We start from the raw sequence: 21025 nt of genomic DNA on the forward strand, positions 1-21025 counted from the left end.
GACTCTAAAGAGAAAAGGCTCATTGCAATAAGCTGGGCCCTGGCCTATGCTTATCGCACACTGCTAGATACTGTGGGGCAGCACACAGAGGAAGGGGGGCAGGGAGATAAACCAACAGCTATCCCAGTCACTCAGGCTGCAGCCAACACCCCAGCCACTCAGGCTGGAGCTACAGCAGATAGTGAGCCTAAGCTACTAGCAGTAGCCGCAGGAAAGAAGCACACAAGCAAAACCAATTGGCCAGTGACTGACAGTGATGATCCAGGGGAAGGACCCTCAACACCAATTACTGATACAAAAGCCAAAGTTAAAGCAACTGACACAACATTAGAAGCCACTATTGAGTCCTATTCCCTGAAGGACCTTCATAGCCTAAGAAAGGATTACACTCGAAGACCTGATGAATCCATAATTAGTTGGTTAGTCCATCTTTGGGATGATGCAGGCGAGGCTACAGTTTTGGATGGTAGTGAAGCGAGGCATTTGGGATCCCTGTCACATGATCCTGTCATCACCAAGGAATGATGAGGGGGGCTAATCCTCACAGCCTCTGGGCACGGGTCCTGGAAAGTGTAGCACACAGATACCTGTGTGCAGATGATCTCTATATGCAGCAAACCCAGTGGAAGACCATAGAACAAGGGATTCAACGCTTGAGGGAAATGGCAGTGGCAGAGATTGTCTTCTCAGATGACGTAAACACTGTAAATCTAGACTTGGTACCATGTACATCTGTGATGTGGCAAAAACTTGTATGACTTGAGCCACAGAAATATGCTTCTGCTTTAGCAATAATGAAGTGGGATGACGGTGAGGAGACTGTGCTTGATATGGCAAAGAAACTCCGAGCATATGCGGATGCTGTACATGGCCCAACACATGCCAGAATTGCAGTGGTGGAAACACATCTGCAGAAATTAGAAGACAAGATGGAGGAGAATCACAAGAACCTGAGGGAGGAGATTAAAGAGGGCTTTCTCCAAATCTCAGCAGTACAGATCGAAGGTTCTGGTACGCAACGCAGACGTTCCCCAGATGGAGAGAGAAGGTACACCCCACAAGCTGATCTGTGGTTCTTCCTGCACAATTGCGGAGAAAACATGAGGAGATGGGATGGAAAATCTACTGCTACTCTGGCACAATGGGTGCGTGAACTGAAGACTCAGAGAGGAAGTTCCAAAAGGGAAGCAGCTCCAGTGGCCCGTAACTGAACTGCCATATATGATGATGATGACGATATTTTTGATCCCCTTGAAGGAATCCCCAAGACATATGCCCAAGGAAAGAAGGATAACCAGGCTTAGAGGGGCCCTGCCTCTGGCCAGATAGAGGCTAGGGAGAACCGTGTGTTTGGGACTGTGTGGATTCGTTGACCTGACACATAGGAACCACAAGAATATAAAGCTTTGGTGGACACTGGTGTGCAGTGCACATTAATCCCATCAAGACATGTGGGAGCAGAATCTGTTTCTATTGCTAGTGTGACAGGGTATCACAGGATTTTACTTTGGTGGAAGCTGAGGTGAGCCTGACTGGAAATGAGTGGAAGAAACACCCTGTTGTGACTGGCCCAGAGGCCCCATGCATTTTAAGCCTAGACTTCTTCTGAAGTGGGTATTTCAAAGACCCAAAGGGACTCAGGTGGGCAATTGGGATAGCAGCTGTAGAGACAGAGGGTGTCAAGCAATTGAACACCTTGCCTGGACTATCAGAAAGCCCATCTGCAGTAGGACTCCTGAACGTGGAAGAGCAATGAGTGCCAATTGCCACCTCGACAGTGCACCACCGACAGTACCAAACGAATCAAAATGCCGTGATCCCCATCCACAAAATGATCCATGAGCTGGAGACTCAAGGGGTGGTCAGCAAGACTCAGTCACCCTTCAACAGCCCCATGTGGCCTGTGTGTAAATCTGAAGGAGAATGGAGACTGACTGTGGACTACTGGGCATTGAATGAAGTGACTCCACCACTGAGCGCTGCTGTGCCAGGCATGCTGGAACTCCAGTATGAGCTGGAGTCCAAGGCAGCGAAGTGGTATGCCACTATAGACATTGCTAACCTGTTTTTCTCCATTCCTCTGGCAGCAGAATCCAGGCCTAAGTTTGCCTTCACCTGGAGGGACATGCAGTACACCTGGAACTGACTGCCCCAGGGGTGGAAGCACAGCCCCACCATCTGCCATGGACTGATCCAGAGTGGACTAGAAAAGGGTGAGGCTTCAGAACATCTGCAGTATATTGATGACATCATTGTGTGGGGGAAGATGGCACCAGAAATGTTTGAGAAAGGAGAGAAAATCATCCAGATTCTCCTGACAGCCGGCTTCGCCATCAAGAAGAGCAAAGTCAAGGGATCTGCTCAAGAGATCCAGTTTCTGGGAGTGAAGTGGCAAGATGGATGGCATCAGATTCCCACCGATGTCATCAACAAGATCACAGCAATGTCTCCACCAACCTGCAAGAAGGAAACACAAGCTTTCCTAGGTGCCATAGGTTTTTGGAGGATGTATATTCCTGAGTACAGTCAGATTGTGAGCCCTCTCTCCCTGGTCACCCATAAGAAGAACACTTTCCACTGGGCCCCTGAGCAGCAACAAGACTTCACCCAGATCAAGCAGGAGATCGCTCATGCAGTAGCCCTCGGCCCAGTCAGGACAGGACCAGATGTGAAGAATGTGCTCTACTCTGCAGCCGGGAACCATGGTTTGTCCTGGAGCCTTTTTCAGAAGGTGTCTGGGGAGTCTCGAGGCTGACCACTAGGATTTTGGAGTCGAAGCTACAGAGGGTCTGAAGCCAACTATTCTCCAACAGATAAGGAAATTTTAGCAGCCTATGAAGGAGTCCAAGCTGCCGCAGAGGTAATAGGCACTGAAGCACAACTCCTCCTGGCACCCCGACTACCAGTACTGGGGTGGATGTTCAAAGCAAAGGTTCCCACCACCCACCATGCCACCAGTGCTACATGGAGCAAATGGATCACCTGTATTGGAAAACTGAATCACCCTGGGATTCTGGAAATAATTACAAACTGGCCGGAAGGTGAAAACATTGGTCTCGCTGATGAAGAGGAACAAGAAGTGACACGTGCTGAAGAAACTCCACCATACAACCAACTGCCAGCGGAAGATACATGCTACGCTCTTTTTACCGATGGTTCTTGCCGCATTGTGGGAATGTGTTGGAGATTTTTTCAGAGATGGCTTAGAAGGCAGCTGTGAGGAGCAGGTCCTCACAGCCTGTTTCTGTGAACAGCAGAGGTTCTCAGGTTATTTTTAATTACAGGTAAAAGTGACAAGCATGAAGGCCTTGAGAGCCTTGCACATCAGAGTTCTCAGGCAGCTTTCTCATAACAAGTGGATGTTCTATCTTTGGCTGTTTTGGGAAAGCAAGAATAATTTTGAGAACCCAAATCTTGGTATTGGAAACATAAGGAGGAGTTGGTATGTTATCTCTGACCTATTGTGAGCTCAGATTTTGCAATATGCATGAACTTGATTAACACTGTTATAAAAAGTGTCTGATTGATCAATAAATCGGAGTCGATGGCTGACCAATGCAAGGTGGGTCGTCTCCCTTCTAACTTCAATAGGAATGAGACGAAAGTGGAAGGCAGCCGTATGGAGCCCCACATGACAGGTCACAGAGGCCACTGAAGGAGAAGGTGGATCAAGCCAACTTGCTGAACTCAAAGCTGTTCAACTGGCCCTGGACGTTGCAGAAAGAGGGAAGTAGCCAAAGCTCTACCTCTACACTAATTCATGGATGGTAGACAATGCTTTGTGAGGATGGCTGGAGAGGTGGAAAGAGGCTAATTGGCAGAATAGAGGAGAACCAATTTGGGCTGCTGATGAGTGGAAAGACATCGCTACCAGGGTAGGGAGGCTACCTGTGAAAGCCCGCCATGTAGATGCTCATGTCCCCAAGAGTAGAGCCAATGAGGAGCACCAAAACAATGAGCAGGTAGACCAGGCTGCAAAGATAGGGGTCTCCAAGATAGATCTAGATTGGGAACACAAGGGTGAGTTATTCCTAGCTCGATGGGCCCATGATGCCTTAGGCCATCAGGGTAGAGATGCCACCTAAAAGTGGGAATGAGACTGATGGGTGGATTTAACCATGGACAGTATTTTTCAGGTCATCTATGACTGTGAGATGTGTGCTGCCATCAAGCAGGCCAAGCGAGTGAAGCCCCTCTGGTACGGTGGGCGGTGGTCCAAGTACAAGTATGGGGAGGCCTGGCAGATTGACTACATCACACTGCCCCAGACATGCCAGGGCAAACGCTACGTGCTGACCATGGTGGAAGCCACCACTGGATGGTTGGAAACCTACCCTGTGTCTCATGCTACAGCCCAGAACACCATCCTGGGCCTGGAAAATCAAGTTCTGTGGAGACATGGTACCCCTGAGAGGATTGAGTCAGACAACAGGACTCATTTCAAGAAGAGCCTTATCAACACCTGGTCTAGGGAACATGGCATTAAGTGGATATACCATATCCCCTAACATGCACCAGCTGCTGGCAAAGTGGAGAGATACAATGCGCTGTTAAAAACCACCTTGAAAGCATTAGGTGGGGGATCTTTCAAAAATTGGGAACAGCATTTAGAAAAGGCCACCTGGTTGGTTAACACCTGAGGCTCTACTAAGTGAGTGGGCCCTGCCCAATCTGAGCCTTTGCATAGAGTAGATGGAGACAAAGTCCCAGTGGTGCGTGTCAGAGGTTTGTTAGGAAAGACAGTTTGGATCAATTCTGCCTCGAGTACAGACAAACCCATTTGTGGGGTTGCTTTTGCTCAGGGACCGGGTTGCACATGGGGGATAATGCAAAGACATGGAAGAACACGATGTGTACCTCAGGGAGATCTGATTGTTGGGTGAGAACTCTGTGTAAATATCACTGTTTGCTGAATGTTACTGCCATTGTCTGTGTATAGCTGTATATTGGATGTGTAATGTATGTGTTTGTCGAGTTAAAATATATATTAGTTTTAGTAGTAAGCTGACGATATGGGGATAAGGGGTGGAATGTTCTGGGTTGGCTATATGATGCTTTTATCCCCAATCATCTGTTCTGTTTATGCTGAATAGTAAGTTTTGCACCTTTAAGACTTCTTCCAGGGAGTGAAGGGGGGAGAGAAGAAGCATGCAATTTGTTTTCATACACTGCACTCACTCCTCCACATTCCTGCTCCTGCACTGTGTTCTCTGCGGATGGACAGACAGCAGGACAGAGCTCTCCTTTGTTTTAGTTAGTTTTACCTAGCTGAGGGAAAGAAGTTCCCTGGACTGTGAGGTTTTTTTCCCTTTTCTTTGGACCTGTTTAAACCTGCTCTGGACTGAACACCCACAAGAGCACCGGCATCATGCAGCTGTGGCCCACCGGGCTGGGTCTGGGCTGCCCCATTTCCAGCATCGGAGGGACTGATAAGAGACTGAGTGAGCCAAGGTGCAATCTGGGGAGGGGACTTTCTGAGTTTGTCATCTCTTTTGGAGCAGCAAGGGGTTTTATTGTTTAATGTTGTTTAGGTTTTATTGTTTAATAAACAGGGGTTTTTCCACTTTTCTCCAAGGAGGTATTTTCTCCTGGACTGGTTGGGGGGAGGGGCTAATTGAATCTGCTTTCCTAGAGGAGTCCCTTTGGGGGTTCTCTCCAAAATTTGCCCCGAACTAGGACAACACCCCAGCTAAATCTTTCAGCCTAAGACAACCTGTCATTGACTAAAACATATATCTGCAGAACATGGAGAAGAACAATTGAGTGCAACATGTAGCCTGTACACTGGCTGTGATTGCGATAGTAAAAACACTGTGATATAGAAATCCAAGATGGAAGATGAGTGTTGCAGAATGTGTGTTGTTCCTAGAAAATTGAAATGAAAGTGAGCTTGGTGTGACGCTGTTGAGTCAGGGACCGAAAGAAAGACTCCAGTCTTCAGGTGGATCAGAAGGCAAAACAGAATAATCCCTTTATTAGCAAGAAGTTGCGAGCTTTATAGTCTCACTCGCTAAGCTGAGACCTGATTGGTCTCAAAGTGAAAACATCTCACACTACTGGCATACTATGGATAGCACACTGTGGAGAACCATAACTATAAAAAATGGTTACAGAAAGAGAGATAATAATTGTTTTAATTTTTTTCCTCTAAGATTCCCAGGCTCAGCCTGGGAGAAATTATCTCTGTTCTTTCTTTGACTGAACTGAGAATATCCATACTTGGTTGGGAAGTACTGTTACTTTTATGATCAGCTAAAGAAATAGATATGGTATGAATAAAATACATTCATTTTGAATTAAAATATTTGGCAGAAGGTATTATTAATGCAATGTAGCAGAGTAAGATTTAAAGCTAACGAGTCCTTTGCCTGTAACTTCTTAAGTCAAAGAGTGATGTTTATTTTGATAGTAAGTTAAAATACTGTAAGAATTGTAATATGAAGTTACCTTGAATTGGATGTTCACAAACTGGGTTTGCTTTAATTAAACATCGGTTTAGAAGTAATTTGCTTTTGAAACAATCTTTCATAAACTAAGGAAAAAATTTTGACAGTGAGGTGCTCAGATATTGGAACAGTTTGTCTAGAGCTGTCTTGGATACTCCATTCTTGGAGATGATTGGAACCTGACTAGACACAAAGCCCTGGGAAAACAAACGTAACTTTGTTATTAGATGTGCTTTGGGCACAGAGTTAGAACAGATGACCTCATAATATTTGCTTCAGCCTAAATTACTCTGTCATTTTTAAGTTCTGTCTAGTTAGTAAAGCCTGTTGGACTGCATATCTTTTCATATAAAGAGCACTCAAATTCTTTGAACTCAAAGATGCTATTAAGGATATTAAAATTTATTTGGGGGAAGAGAAGAATTGATCTACAAAGAAAACTCACTAAGGTACCAGGTCAACCGGTTAGCTTCTCTCTCTGCTTCTAATTTGGTTCAACTTTTCCCCCACTGTGTTAGGGGATTAAGCTAAACTGAATTACTTTCTTTGTTGTAGTAAAAAGCACACATGAAGTTTGTTACCATAGCTCAGCTGACATACTGTATTTCACTGTCGCTCTAATAACTTGATTAAATGCCTAAGTTTTTTGAGTGTTATTTATTAGGACTAAGTTGAAATACTTGGTGCAATATGGAAAATTATAATCTAGCTAGAAATTAGTAAAAGAATTGTAGAGAAGGAGCCGGTAGAGGTGGTTAGTAGAATTAGAAGAGTGATTACCAGAGGAATAGTTGCAGTGGAGTACTCTAGGGATTGATCTTGAGTCTTATTTATGGTGCATTGTGATATTTGATGCAAGGGAAATACTGTCAACACACAGGTAACTTTACAAGAAGCTGCTCTGAGGAAGTTAGATTCCTTGGAAAAAAAGTCTGGAGCAGAGTGAGTGGCACAGCTGAAACCTCAAATGATCCATACAGTTTTTGCCATCTGTAGTAATGAAAAAATAGATAATACTAGGATATGGGCAATGAAAAATTGCAAGAAAGATTGGTGGAAGAGGGAGCTAGAAAAATAGTCTGGAGAGAGGTAAGTTCATCTTGGCAAATATGATGAGCCACTAATCACCAAACAAGGATTAAAACCTCTTTTAAATTAAATGACAGTGACACAAAAATATTTTGATTATAAATTAATTAACTGAAAGTATCTGGTCATCTTTATGTTAAAAGGTTCTCAGTAAGACCATGGGGAGAAAAAGAAACATTAATTTAGAAAAGATGTTGATATGAATTTCTGTAACATAGCATAACAACTTTTAAAAATGAAGTAGCAGTCAATTCTAGAATATTTTTCTTGTGGTCTTGCAAACTCAGTCACTACACTAGCTCTGCATGGTGTTGCAGAAGCAAGGGGAACATATTTGATAAAATAAACATGGTCATATATTCGAATATGAATCCCAATATTACCAGTTAGATTGTGCCTGGGCCAGTGTGACCCTCGCTGCTGAGCCAAAGGCGGCTTCTGTGGTGCTTTACCCCAGAGACACCTTTAGCTTGCTGGTGATTGCAGCCGGGCACTAAACAAGTCCAGGCTTGTTAGGAACTCCCTTACCTCAGGAAGAAGACTTCAGGCGAAGGTGAGGAGTTAAAAGGAGAGGATTCTGCCGGAGGGTTATATGCAGTGGTTTATTCCATGGTTACAGAGGTCTGAATCTTCGGGAGACCTCCAACAGAATCCCGAGCACATGGCGTACTTCACCTTTTAAGCTCGGGGGGAGGGGAGGGGACAGGTGAGCCACCAACCAGGTGGGAGGGGCGGGGTCTCAAGGGGCGAGGGACACCTACACAGGCCAATGACCTCTGGGCCTGAGGGGCATCCTTTGAATTTGACGAACCACACGACGCCTTTGCTGGAATGTTAAGCCTGATTGACAGGACTCACTCGGCAAGGGACGAGGCGGGGGAGGGGAAGAGGGTACTGGTACACCTGGGGAGGGACCCGGGACCCGGAAGTCTAAAACAGGACATTACAACACACCGCAACAGTCATAGAATTATATTAGCCTTAGAAATCAAATTATTTGAGCTGCTAATTCTACACCATGATAAGGAAGTTTGGTACAAAAATAGCACAGAAGAAATTAAACTGTTAGCAGAATCTTGTTAATAGTCCTCATAATGATCACAATCTCTTCACAATATTAAACACTGAAAACTGTCAGGCAACTCTAATCAAATATATATATATATATATATTTCTGAAAACAAAAGCATTTTAGTTGATAGACTGATACTATTACCTCACAGTGTGTTGTTAACACTGTATTGTATTTTGTAATATTAACTTAAGCTTGATTTCATGAAATTTGTGACAGATTAATGCTTCCTGAGCAGGTCCCTGTTCTTTCTCTCCCATTATTTATTTTCCTCTGCTTCCATATGTATAACTTATGTGGGTTCTAGCACTCAGCAGACTGTTTTGTGAGCTACAATGTTTCTAACATTTCCACCACGATAGAAAATGAACTCAAGAAAAAAATAATTTTAAAAAAATCTAGTTTTCTGCTAGATTAATGAGTTAAATCAGTGCAATGAATAGCTTGACAAGTAGCAGAATTAGCACTAGGGATGGAATAGGATGGCATAACCAGGTTTGGTATATGGGAGGAAGGAGGAATAAGAGTGGGGAGGAAGACATTTCCTTGTTGGCAGTATTAGACTGGTAATTTGTTCAAGTGTAGTCTGAGATAGTCTGCTGCCTGTTTTCCCAATGTAATGTACTTTTAGTAGGTACGTATGATAATGTGAATTACCTCAGAACGTATGACTATTTTACACTTCTGTACTGTTAGTTATGTAGATAATACAGCCTAATTTTATAAATTGTCATTCACTTTTACCATCATAAAATAGTCTTCCTGAATTTTCTGATGGAGTCTGATTTCTCACTTTAAACTGACAAAATAGATAAACCTTTTATATACATCAAGCAGTGGTGGGAGCTACACCAGAGTGAGTGAGGTCTTTTCCTTCGACTGTTATGCTAAGAAGTTGAAAATTAAATGAAACATAATTGTGAGTACAACTCACAACTGAATTAAATTTGGATGAAATGCAAGTGGCTTTTAAAGCAAACAGGGGCTTAAGATGGGAAAAGGTGGAGTCCGGGTGTGTAAGTACAATAATAATATTTTCTCTGTGTGTTTCTGCTGTAAGAAATTTTTAAAAATATATTGAAGTTATTGGGTTCTGCTGTAATTAAAATTACAAAATCAGGGTTTTTTTTTTAATAAAAGTTATTAAATGAAAGGGAGTTATGGAAATGTCTTTTGCAAAAATAATAGCAACTATAGTTAAAAGGTGCTTTGTTTCTGATAGCTATGTCAGAGAAAATATTGCAGTCTTTAGGAAAGAAATACTGTAACTCATTCCTTTTGATTTTGAGCATAATCATGCTGAAATTCCACTTTGAGTGTTTGCTTCCAACAAGATTTCATTTAACTATTTTTTTCTAAAAATTAGAGGATACTACCTCCTTGATAGGCATGGAATTGTTTTTGAATAATCTTTTAATAGTGCTATGGAGATGTGAAACTCTATAGAGACTCTAAAATATTGAAAATTAGTACAGGAAGTATACTAAAAATTTCATAATAATCACTCAATCCCCTATTTAATATAATTGTTCCAGATAGTGATATTTTGCCCAGTTCACTTTATTTGTTTAAAATAAAATTTTAAATTTATTTTATTTGTTTAAAATCCTATTTTATAGGATTTTAATAATAATGCAAAGTTATAAATCATTATAGGACAACAATATTAGTCTTAGTTCAAATAATAAATCTTAGAATCCATAATTTTTTTATTTCCACTATTAATATTTATTTATTTTTATTAAATAGCTACGTAGTAATGTTTTACCTGCACATTAATGAGAAGCAAATTAGTTTCAGCATGTGCCTGGAAGATTGCCAGACCTCTGGTAGCAGTTGTCTTGCTTGATTTGACTGCCCGTTCTTTTGATGCTTCATGTTGAGAGGCAGTGGACTTCTGTTTGAGTGAGTGGGGCCAGCTTTTATAATTTTCAACTTTTGTGGGAAACCTCCCACATCAGAAATATTTAAACTTTCTCTTCCTTAAATTTAAGAGTTCTGAGCTATTTTTCACAGAAGTCTTTAAAATCTCATTACTTTAATATGATTTACTGAAAAACATGCAAGTGCATATCAGTAATGAGCTCCCATAGAAAAGCAGTATTTTTCTTAATTTGACAGGTATATCAGTTTTGTTGAAGAACCACTAAAACATTTAAAAACTTATTGGTCATGAAAAGATAACTGTGTAAGACTTGTGTATTATTCTGAATGAAAGGCTTGAGATCTTTTCAAGCAGTGGAACACAGCTACCACCACTCCTTGCTAAGAAGAAAGTCATTGCCTGCACAATATATTTCCATTCACATAAACTTCAAAATGATACAGCCTTTTTAATGGGGTGGATAAGAGGTAATAAAAGTAATTACAGTGTATGATAGCTATTCCAGGTCTGTTTGTAGAACAAGTATGAATCAAATCTGGGAGTTTGAAATGTTTAGGCATTAGATGAGTATGTTGGATTAATCTAATTACTTACTGTCTTTTTCCAATGTAGCCAGCAGCCAGCTTCAGGCGTAGCTTATTCCCATCCAACTACAGTTGCCAGCTACACTGTCCACCAAGCACCAGTTGCTGCGCACACTGTCACTGCAGCCTATGCTCCAGCAGCAGCTACAGTTGCAGTAGCCAGGCCTGCTCCAGTAGCTGTTGCAGCTGCTGCAACAGCTGCTGCTTATGGAGGCTATCCTACAGCGCACACAGCTACAGATTATGGTTATACACAGAGGCAACAAGAAGCTCCACCACCACCACCTCCTGTCACTACGCAGAACTACCAGGTGTGTTTTTTAAAAAAAAAATAATTGCGTAATTTTCAAATTATATGTTAAAAGGAGGAGGCCTGTTTGGATAAGAGAATGTGGTGATATTTATATTTTTTTCTTCCATGGTTCACAGCTAAAACTGTGATAGAATGTGAAGTGACTGCTGTTCTGTATGGTGTGTATAGAGGATTATCAGCAGTAATACTGATAAGATTTAGACATTCACACAATAAGCAATGCATTGACATTTATCTCCAGATTATTTTGTGAAGTACTGCTGAAATACTTGTCTTGGCTAGCCCAACTGTCTGTCATGGTTTGACGCTGGCGCAATGCCAGTGCTTCCATGAAAATATATGCTCCCTGATGTCTGCTGTGAGATGTGACCAGGAATAAGCAAATCAGGCCCCCACTTAGAAATAAAGAAAACTTTATTAACTAAACTGCAACTCTAATAACAAGAAACACACAGGGAAAATGCAAACGTTCCAAAAACATTTCTTCCTCCCCCCACCAAATTCCAATACATCTATCCCCCAAAATCACCAACTCTTGGTCTATCACTACTCTTTAGGTAACCAATTCTCAATTCATCAAGAGGAGAGGAGTCTTTCTTGTGCCATAGGCTTCCCCAGGAAACACGGTCGAAACCTCCTGTGTTTCCATATCACTCATGGCACCGCCCAGAGAACATCTGCCATCGTGACCTCTTCTTTTCACGTCTGGTGCTCTCACTACTGAACATGGACCAGAGCTGCTTCTAGGGTCATCTTTTTTAAGGATGCTTTGTCCCGTTCCAAGCAGAGCATAGTCTCACCTTTGGGACACCTGTCCCCCCCCAAATTTCACCCCCTGGGTCCGAGGGGTCTCAACACTGAACCCTCTTGGGTCGGAGGCATCGCCTCCTTCTAGATGCAGTCTCTGTGTCACAAGGAACATGGTTCTGTCCATGGCTATAGCAAGAAGAGTCCAGCAAAAGCCACTCCCATCATCTCTTCCCACCTAAGATTCTTCTCTGCTCTTGCGCATCTTCACTTACCCGAACCTTCATCATACTCGCCCATTTCTTCCTCTATTTAATCTCTATCTCTCTTCTAAGAAAGGTTAATGTTCTGAAAGGTTTTCATTGTCCAAAAAAGGGTTAAAAGCTCGGGCTCTGCCCTCCCAAAGCTCCCACTCGCCACCGCTGGCTGGACACCTTCTCGCTGCACCCTCTCCCTTTCTCTGCGGCCGGGCTGGGCTGCCAGCACATCATATCAAATTTCAAGGTCTCACAGGCTCTCTCTCTCTCTCTCTGCCTCCTGGATGGAGGGGGGGGGGGGGGGGGGGCTGCCCGATGCCTCTCGATGCTCTTCCACCCTTCTATCCTCAGGGCCCGGCCTACCTCACGGCGCATGGCTTCCCCTCCCCCACCCAGCCGGGAGCTGGGCAGGGGAGGTCCGACCTGCTTCCCTTGCCAGACCCAAGAGAACTTCCCCCAGGAGTGCCCTGATTTTTAACCCGTGTTCTCCGAAGCGTATCCATTGTCCCCAGTGGCCACACCAGGTGCCAATATTCAAATCTGAACACCCATTGGTGTGACCACAGCATATCCCAGAAAACCTACTTCCTCTCAAACCACGGCACTGTCCAAGTGGCATGCAGTTAAATGGGTCATGGAACTGATTTAGATGAAAAAATTGTTCCAATAAAAATTTTCAGTGGGAGATAGTAGTTCCCTTGTCAGATTCCTGGTTGCCACAGGAGCTCTAGCACCAAATGTAAGAGGATAGAAGATTACTCTAGGAGAGGAACTGTCTTTTGAGTAGATTTTGGGTACCCTTTGTGAGATGTCTGTCTACCTTTGTGTGGCTACAGGATTTTATAAAAGGAAACTGCTGTGTTTTCATCTCGCTCTGACCTTTACTGACACTCCTTTGCATTGAATCTAGCAGTTGTCAGCATTTGAGTGGGTCAGTTCAGGATAAGGATTCCACAGAAGGTTAACCAACTTAAAAAGGAACAGCATCTTTCCATGGGATTGACAGACTTCTGCAGAATTTCCTTGGTTCTGCATAGTTGTGATGCCAATGCAAGAGATGGATGTGGGATCATGTAGGGTGAGGAGAGATGTGATGGTACCTCAGACAACTTCCCATTCTTACACTGGCTTAAATGTCTTATGAAACAACATCCTGTCAGTGACTGGTATTACTCTTCAGAAATAAAGAAGCTTAGAAGTACAAATCAGTGCTGCATCAGTTTTGCAGTCGGAAGATTTCAGTACGTAGTGGTTATCTTGGGACTTATTTAAGATAACTGTTTATTCCAAAGAGCGAGAAGTTGCAGTCTTTTCTGTCTGTCTAAATTGACACAATGTAAGGGTATATACACATCAGTAACCCTAGCCCATTGGTTTCAGACAGCTTAGATGCAGAAAGATGAGCAGTTTTACATGGCCAGGTAGTTTCCTATTAGAAATGTGAGCTTTATTTGTATTTTTAGCAGCTTTTTTTGTTACACTATCTAGACTCTAATTTGCATTTTTATTTGTTTAAAGCTACTATACTGTTACTGTATGTTATTAATTCCTTTGTAGGGCTTTGAACTTTGTTACATATGGTAATGAACCAAAATGTAGGAATCTTTCCAGTAGCATGTTTACACATAATTACAAGGTTGTTAAACTAGTCAGTTATTAGATGCATTCAGATAGATAATAGTCCCCTAAATTAAAGAAAAATACTACAAGAAAGACATTGAGGCGCTGGAGTGTGTCCGAAGAAGGGCAGTGAAAATGGTGAAGGGTCTGGAACATAAGTCTTCTGAGGAGTGGCTGAAGGAGCTAGGGTTGTGTAGCCTGGAGAAGAGGCTGAGGGGAAATCTTACTGCTCTGAAAAGAGGTTGTAGTGAGGTGGGTCTCAGTCTCATTTCACAAGTAACAATTGACAATACAAAAGGAAATGGCCTCAAGTTGCACCAGGGGAGGTTTAGTTTGGATATTAGGAAACATTTCTTTATGGGAATGGTTCTGAAGCATTGGAGCAGGCTGCCCCGGGAAGTGGTGGAGTCACCATTCCTGGAAATGTTCAAAAAATGTGTGGATATGGTTTAGTAGTGAACATGGTGGTAGTGCTCGGTTGACTGTTGGACCTGGTGATCTTAGAGGTCTTTTCTAACCATAATGATTCTATTATTTCATTCACCAGCACCCCCAAGTCCTTGGCAGGGCTGCTCTCAATTTCTTCATTCCCTACCCTGTATTGATACAAGAGATTGCCCAGACTCAGGTGCAGCACCTTGCACTTAGTCTTGTTGAACCTCATGAGTTTCCCATAGGCCACATCTTGGGCTTGTCCAGGTTGCTCTGGATGGCATCCCATCCTTCAGGAATGTCAACTGTACTGCTCAGCTTGGTGCTATCTGCAAACTTGCCGAGGGTGCACTCAATCCTTTCATCTATGTCATTGATGAAGACATTGAATAGCACTGGGTCCCAATACGAACCCCTGAGTGACACCACTTATCACCAATGTCCATTGGGACACTGAGCTGTTGACAGATACACTCTGGATGCAACCATCCAAGCAATTCCTTATCCACTGAACAGCTCACCCATCGAATCCTCTCTCCAACTGAGAGAGAAGGATGTTGTGGGGGACCATGTCAAAGGCTTTACAGAAGTCTAAATAAAGGATATCTGTAGCCCTTCCCTTGTCCACTGATGGAGTCACTCCATCGTAGATGGCCACTAGGTTGGTCAGACTTGCCCTTGGTGAAGCCATGCTGATTGTCCTGAATCACCTGCCTGTCCTCCATGTGCCGTAGCAGAGCTTCTAAGAGGATCTGTTTCAGGATCTTCTCAGGCACAGATGTGATGCTAACAGGGCCGTAGTTCCCAGGGTCTTCATTTCTACCCTTTTTTAAGATGGGTGCAAGGTTTCCCTTTTTCCAGTCTCCTGGGACTTCACATGACAGCCATGACTTTTCAAATACAATGGAGAATGGCTTGGTGATCATGAACCTGATCTTCTCTTACAGTGGGAGGGACTTTGCTCTCCCAGTCTGTCTTGCAGTCTATCCACTTGAGAAGTGTGGGAAGAAAGGTTGCCATTGAAGACTGAGTCAAAAAAGCTGTAGAGTACCTCAGCCTTTTCCTCATTATTATTGAGAGTTTGCCAGTCTTGCTTATCAGGAGTGGTACATCATCTTTGATCTTCCTTTTCTGGCTGACATACCTGTAGAAGTCCTTCCTGTTATTCTTTGCCTCCTTTTTCAAGTTCAGCTCCTGCTGCACCTTGGTCTTCCACGCATCATCCTGACACAACCGGTGTCTCTATATGCTTTCCAGGACACCTGTTCTTGATTCCACTGCCTGTGCATTTCCCTCTTGCCCTTTAGTTTGACTCAACCATGCTGGTCTCTTGCCTTCTTTGCCTGACTTGTGCTGGGGGATTGCAAGCTCTCTTTGCTCAATGGAAGACTTGTTAAAGATCTGCCAGCTCTGTTCTGCTCCTTGGCCCTGAGGGCAGTTTCTCAGGGGGATCCTATTGACTAACTCCTTGAACAGCTGGAAGCTTATTTTCCCAAAATTCTGGGTCTTGACTCAGCCTGACCCATATTCCTCAGGACTGCAAATTCTGTGAGTGCATGATCACTGCAGCCCAGGCTGCCTCCAATCTTGATGACCCTCATTAGCTCACTTACACTGGTGACCATCAGGTCCAGTATTGCATCCCTTCTGGTAGTGCTGTCTATTAGCTGGCTTAAGAAGTTATCCTCCATGCATTTCAGGAGTCTTCTGGATTGCCTACAGCTCACTGTGCTACTTTCCCAGCAGATGTCGGAGTGGTTGAAGCCCCCTAGCAGGACAAGAACCTGCGATTGCGATGTCTCCTGTAGCTGGAGCAAGAAGGCTTTGTCAATAGGCTTCTCCTGATTGAGTGGCCTGTAGTAAGCACCAACCACAGGGTTCCCTTTTTCAGCTCTGTCTCTATTTCTCACTTATAAGCTTTCAACCTTCTCATGGCTGTTCTTCAGAGACAGCTCTTCATAATCTATCCATTTCTTGACAAAGGGGACAACCCCTCCACCCCTCTTTTTATCTCTGTCCTTTCTGAACAGTCTGTAGCCATCAATTACCACACTCCAGTCATGGGATTTGTCCCACCAAGTTTCAGTAATGGCAACAAGGTTGTAGCTTTGTAGCAGCATGGAGACTTCCAACTCCTGTTTGTTGCCTATGCTGCGTGCATTGGTGTAAAGGCATCTCAGCTGGGCTGTCAGCATATCACCTTTTTTATAGGAACACCTCTCCTCTGAGGTGTTTTCCTAGTGACTTCTATTACCTCAGGAGCCCCTGGCTCATCTCTGTAAGTCTTCAGGTGTGCTTCAGTGTGGCTAGCACATCTCAGAGTCACGGGCTGAAGGCCCTCGCTATCACTCCATCCCTCTAATCTTGATGTGTTGTCCCACCGCTTGTCAAGGACAAGCCTGATATTATCCCTCTCCCCTGTCATGTCTGGTTTAAAGCTCTATATCAATGAGTGCTACTAGCTCCTGAGCAAAGACCCTCTTTCTCTTTTGAAAAAGGGGAATCCCATCTGATTCCAGCATGCCTTGTGTCATATAGGCCATTCCATTATACAAACACGTGAAATTGTGGCAGTGTGTCATGGTTTGGGCCTGGCACAGAGCCAGTGCCCCCATGAGTATACCCTCTGCCTGGTGTCTGCTGTGAGATGTGACCAGGAATAAGCAAAGCAGGCTCCAGCTTAGAAATAAAGAAAACTTTATTACCTAAACTACAAGAAAAGAAGGAAAAAAACTATAAGGAAAAAAAAATTGAAAACCTTACAAAAAACACTTTCCTCCTCCCCACCACCAAAATTTCCCAATCCGATACATTCCCCCAAATCACCAACTGCCCAGTCTGGCACCACACTTTAGAATACTCAAACTTCAGTTCATGAAGAGGAGAGGAGTCCTTCTTGCACCATAGGCTTCCCCTGGAAACACGCTGAAACCTCGTGTGCTTCCATGTCACTCGGCACTGCCCAGAAAGTCCTTTTGCCATTTGTGACATCTTCCTTCCATGCCCAGTGCTCTCACCACTGTGCATGGACCAGAGCTGCTTTTAGGGCTGTCTTTTAAGGATGCCTTGTCTCACTCCAAAAAGGCACAGTCTCTGCTTTGGGACATCTGTCCCCCCCATTTTTTTTCCAACCCCCTGGGGCCGGGGGGTCCCCACGATGAACCCTCCTGGTTCTGAGGCACTGCCTCCCCCTAAGTGCAGTCTCTGTGTCACAGGAATAAAACTGAGTCTATGGCCACACAAGAAAAGTCCAGCCAAAAGGCCACTCCAATCATCTCTCTCTCCACTCAGCCAGTCTTCTCCACTTCCCCTGGGCCAGGTCCTTGTTATCTCATCTCTTATCTCTCTTCTTATTCAGCTCTGAGGAGGATCAGCATTTTTGCGAGGTCCCAATAATGAAAGAAAGGGTTTAAAAATTTCAGTCTCTGCCTGTCCCAGATCTCCAGCACTCCCACACTCACTGCTGCTCCGGCCGGGCACCTCCTCACTGCACTCCACCCCCTTCTCCTCCTTAGCTGGCTGCTATCACATTCATCGTCGCCGGCTCTCCCTCTCTCTCTTCTGGGGGGGGATGGCTGCCCAATGTCTCTTGGGGCTCCTCCACCCTTCCATCCTCAAGGGCCTCCTCACCCCTCATCTCTGTCCAGGCCCAGGCCTACCACATGGCTACCCCTCCCCTGCCCAGCAGCAGTGGCTGGACGGGGGAAGGGAGATCCGACCTCCTTCCCTCAAAGTCCCAAGAGAGCCTCCCAGGGCTGAAGCTCTGCTTTTAACCCCTGTGTGTTCTCGGAGGTGTCTCCAAACCCCACTGGCCACACCAGGTGCCAATATCAAAATCCGAGCACCCATTGGTTTGACCACAGCATCCCAGAATTCCCACTTCTTCCTGGTCAAACCACCACACAGTGACACCAGCCATAGAGCCATGTATTAGACTGGGTTCATCTGTTTCTTCCAATGTCTCTGCCCACAACTGGGAGGATAGAGGAGAAAATAACGTGTTCTCCATATTCCCTTACCAGCTATCCCAAGGCCCTGAAGTCTCTTTTGATTGCCCTTGGATTATGTATTGTGATTTCATCACCACCCATGTGGAAGACCAATAATGGGTAGTATTCTGAGAGCTGTACCAGGCTAGAGAACTTTCCCAGTCATGTCTTTAACCCTGGCCCCAGGGAGGCAGCACACTTCCTTAAGAGGAGGATCCATCCAGCATATTGTACCCTCTGTTCACCTTAGAAGGCAACTGCCTACAGCTGCAACCTGTCTTTTCCTCGTGGAGGTGGTTGTTATACAGAGGGTAGGCCTTTCTGATTCTGGCAACACCTCTGGCATAGATGGACCTCTATCCTCATCATCCTTTGACTGGCCTTCTACATCTTCGTACCTATTGTACAGAGGCACCTGGGAGGGTGAGGTGGGCAAGGAGGGGATTCACCTGCTGCCCTGAGTGAGGACTTGCCTCCATTCACCCCTTTTCTTTGAGCTACTGCCTTCTATCTGCCCAAACGGAAAAATATAGGACCTCCTTGATATTTTTTTTTCTGGTGGCTCTTCCTGTCGCAGTGAGGGCCAAGCCATGGTTCCATGTTTTTAAACTTGTGAATATATTGTGGTTTGTGGAGATCTATGGTGGGTTTTTTCCTTCGTATTTTACAGGAATGCAGTCTGATATAGTCATGAAAAACTAGTGTGCACTGAGCTGCTTTTTGGTAACAAATATAATTTGGAAGGGGAAAAGTAGTTTAATAGCATGAGATTAACTCCTATATTATGTCTGAAAAAGACCATTCAGGCGTGTCTTCAGGCCTGAAGTATCTGTAAACATAAATTTAATTTCTTTAATACATATATTGGTATATAATGTATCTGTAAATATTTTTTAAATCTACTTAAGTAGAATAGAAGAAAAATCTTTGACTCTGCTAATGATGTTTCTTATTCCAGATATATAGTTAAGGAGAAATTTGATGGGTTTTCTTTTTTGAATTTTTAGGATTCCTATTCTTATGTTCGATCTACTGCCCCAGCTGTAGCTTATGACAGCAAACAATATTATCAACAGCCAACAGCAACTGCTGCGGCTGTGGCTGCTGCTGCACAGCCCCAACCTTCAGTGGCTGAGTCATACTACCAGACAGGTAGGTGGCATGAATTAACTCCTGTCATTATATACAGTCTGTATACTATTTTAATAGCTTAAAATATGTCTTTGATGATTTCATATTATCAGATTTATTTATTGTTTTGACATGTAATCCCTGTCAATATGTAGAAAAAACTTGATTCACCTAGAACTAGAACATTATTGTGACATTGCCATAAGTAACTATCTTTGAGGTTTGGATTGTTATTAATACACTCAAAACATACTTCTAGGCAAAAATTTTTGCTGAAGTAGGTTGAAAAAGTCAGTGCTGGTTTCAGATTCTAACTTGGTTAGAAAGACTTTTTAAAAAAAATTTCAGTTAATGTATATAGTTCTTTAATTATCGATATCATAAATGCTACAAAACATAAATCCTATTTACTTTTTTTTTACTATAATTAGAAATAATAGCCAAGTTTAGATGTACTTTGGTTTAGTGTGTACTCCAGTGAAACCATTGAAGGAGAAGGTTGTTTAAAAACATGGCAGCACAGTTAAAAATACATAAATAAATCTGAGGCTTGCTAGTGTGAGCTTTGATGTGATTAAACCATTGTGGGATATATGGTAGCTGAAGCATAACCATTACTGTAAAAAAAACAAACAGTACCCAATCAAAAAAAGGCAAAACCCAACCAAACTAAAACAAAACCCACCTTGTTAATGTGTTTATTCCCTAGCATATCATTAAGTATCGCTTCATATGCTTTGCATTTTATTCAGCTAAAGCATATCAATGTTTGTACACTTCTATTTTCTATCCTAATTAGCTCCAAAAGCAGGATATAGCCAAGGGGCAACTCAGTATACCCAAGCCCAGCAAACACGACAAGTGACAGCTATAAAACCTGCAACCCCAAGTCCAGCAACAACTACATTTTCTATATATCCAGTATCTTCTACTGTGCAGCCAGTAGCAGCTGCAGCTACTGTTGTTCCATCCTATACTCAAAGTGCAACATACAGTACAACAGCGGTTACTTACTCTGGTAAGAATTTTGCATATTATATTGTTGGGATCTTTGCATTTGTTACAGGAGAGGATATAAATATTCAGCATTTTAGCAGTTTATGTTCAATTGCTTCATAGTCTATAGAGAAATATCAACCAGTTAAATCATAATAATGGTAACATATTTTTATGTATCTCTAAAGAGGTTTGATGCTTGTATGTGCCTATTTTGTTCCATGTGAGAATATACAGAGTGTTGGCATTACTACATGCACAAATATTTTGTGATTTACTGTGAAGTTTGGAGAGAAAAGATGGGGGATAGAAAAAATATGGAAATACAAATATAATCTTGGGAAATTTGGAGCATGCTGCCATCAAGCAGCAATTACAGAGACAAGAAGGAGCAGTCAAATATAAATTTTTTAAGTTTGGGTTGTCTTGACCCAAGATGGGAGGAGAATGGGTGCTACAAAGAA

The 21025-nt window shown here is 43.3% G+C and overlaps 1 protein-coding gene and 1 non-coding gene across 5 annotated transcripts in view; both read left to right on the forward strand.

Moving 5' to 3' along the window:
• The window catches only part of LOC141726841 (zinc finger RNA-binding protein-like), an 82784-nt gene that overhangs the window by 25307 nt on the left and 36452 nt on the right, over window positions 1-21025 (forward strand). For all 4 annotated transcript variants that reach the window (XM_074531946.1, XM_074531948.1, XM_074531947.1 and 1 more), the window contains 3 exons: window positions 11105-11387; window positions 19442-19586; window positions 20365-20583. In XM_074531946.1, the coding sequence (XP_074388047.1) occupies window positions 11105-11387; window positions 19442-19586; window positions 20365-20583 (647 nt within the window). The remainder of the gene's footprint in view (window positions 1-11104; window positions 11388-19441; window positions 19587-20364; window positions 20584-21025) is intronic.
• LOC141726989 (small nucleolar RNA SNORA66) lies at window positions 7811-7914 on the forward strand. The gene has a single exon (XR_012577962.1). It is a non-coding gene; the product is annotated as a small nucleolar RNA SNORA66 (small nucleolar RNA).

Source organism: Zonotrichia albicollis, chromosome W (genome assembly GCF_047830755.1).
Source record: "Zonotrichia albicollis isolate bZonAlb1 chromosome W, bZonAlb1.hap1, whole genome shotgun sequence".
Taxonomy (NCBI): Eukaryota; Metazoa; Chordata; class Aves; order Passeriformes; family Passerellidae; genus Zonotrichia; species Zonotrichia albicollis.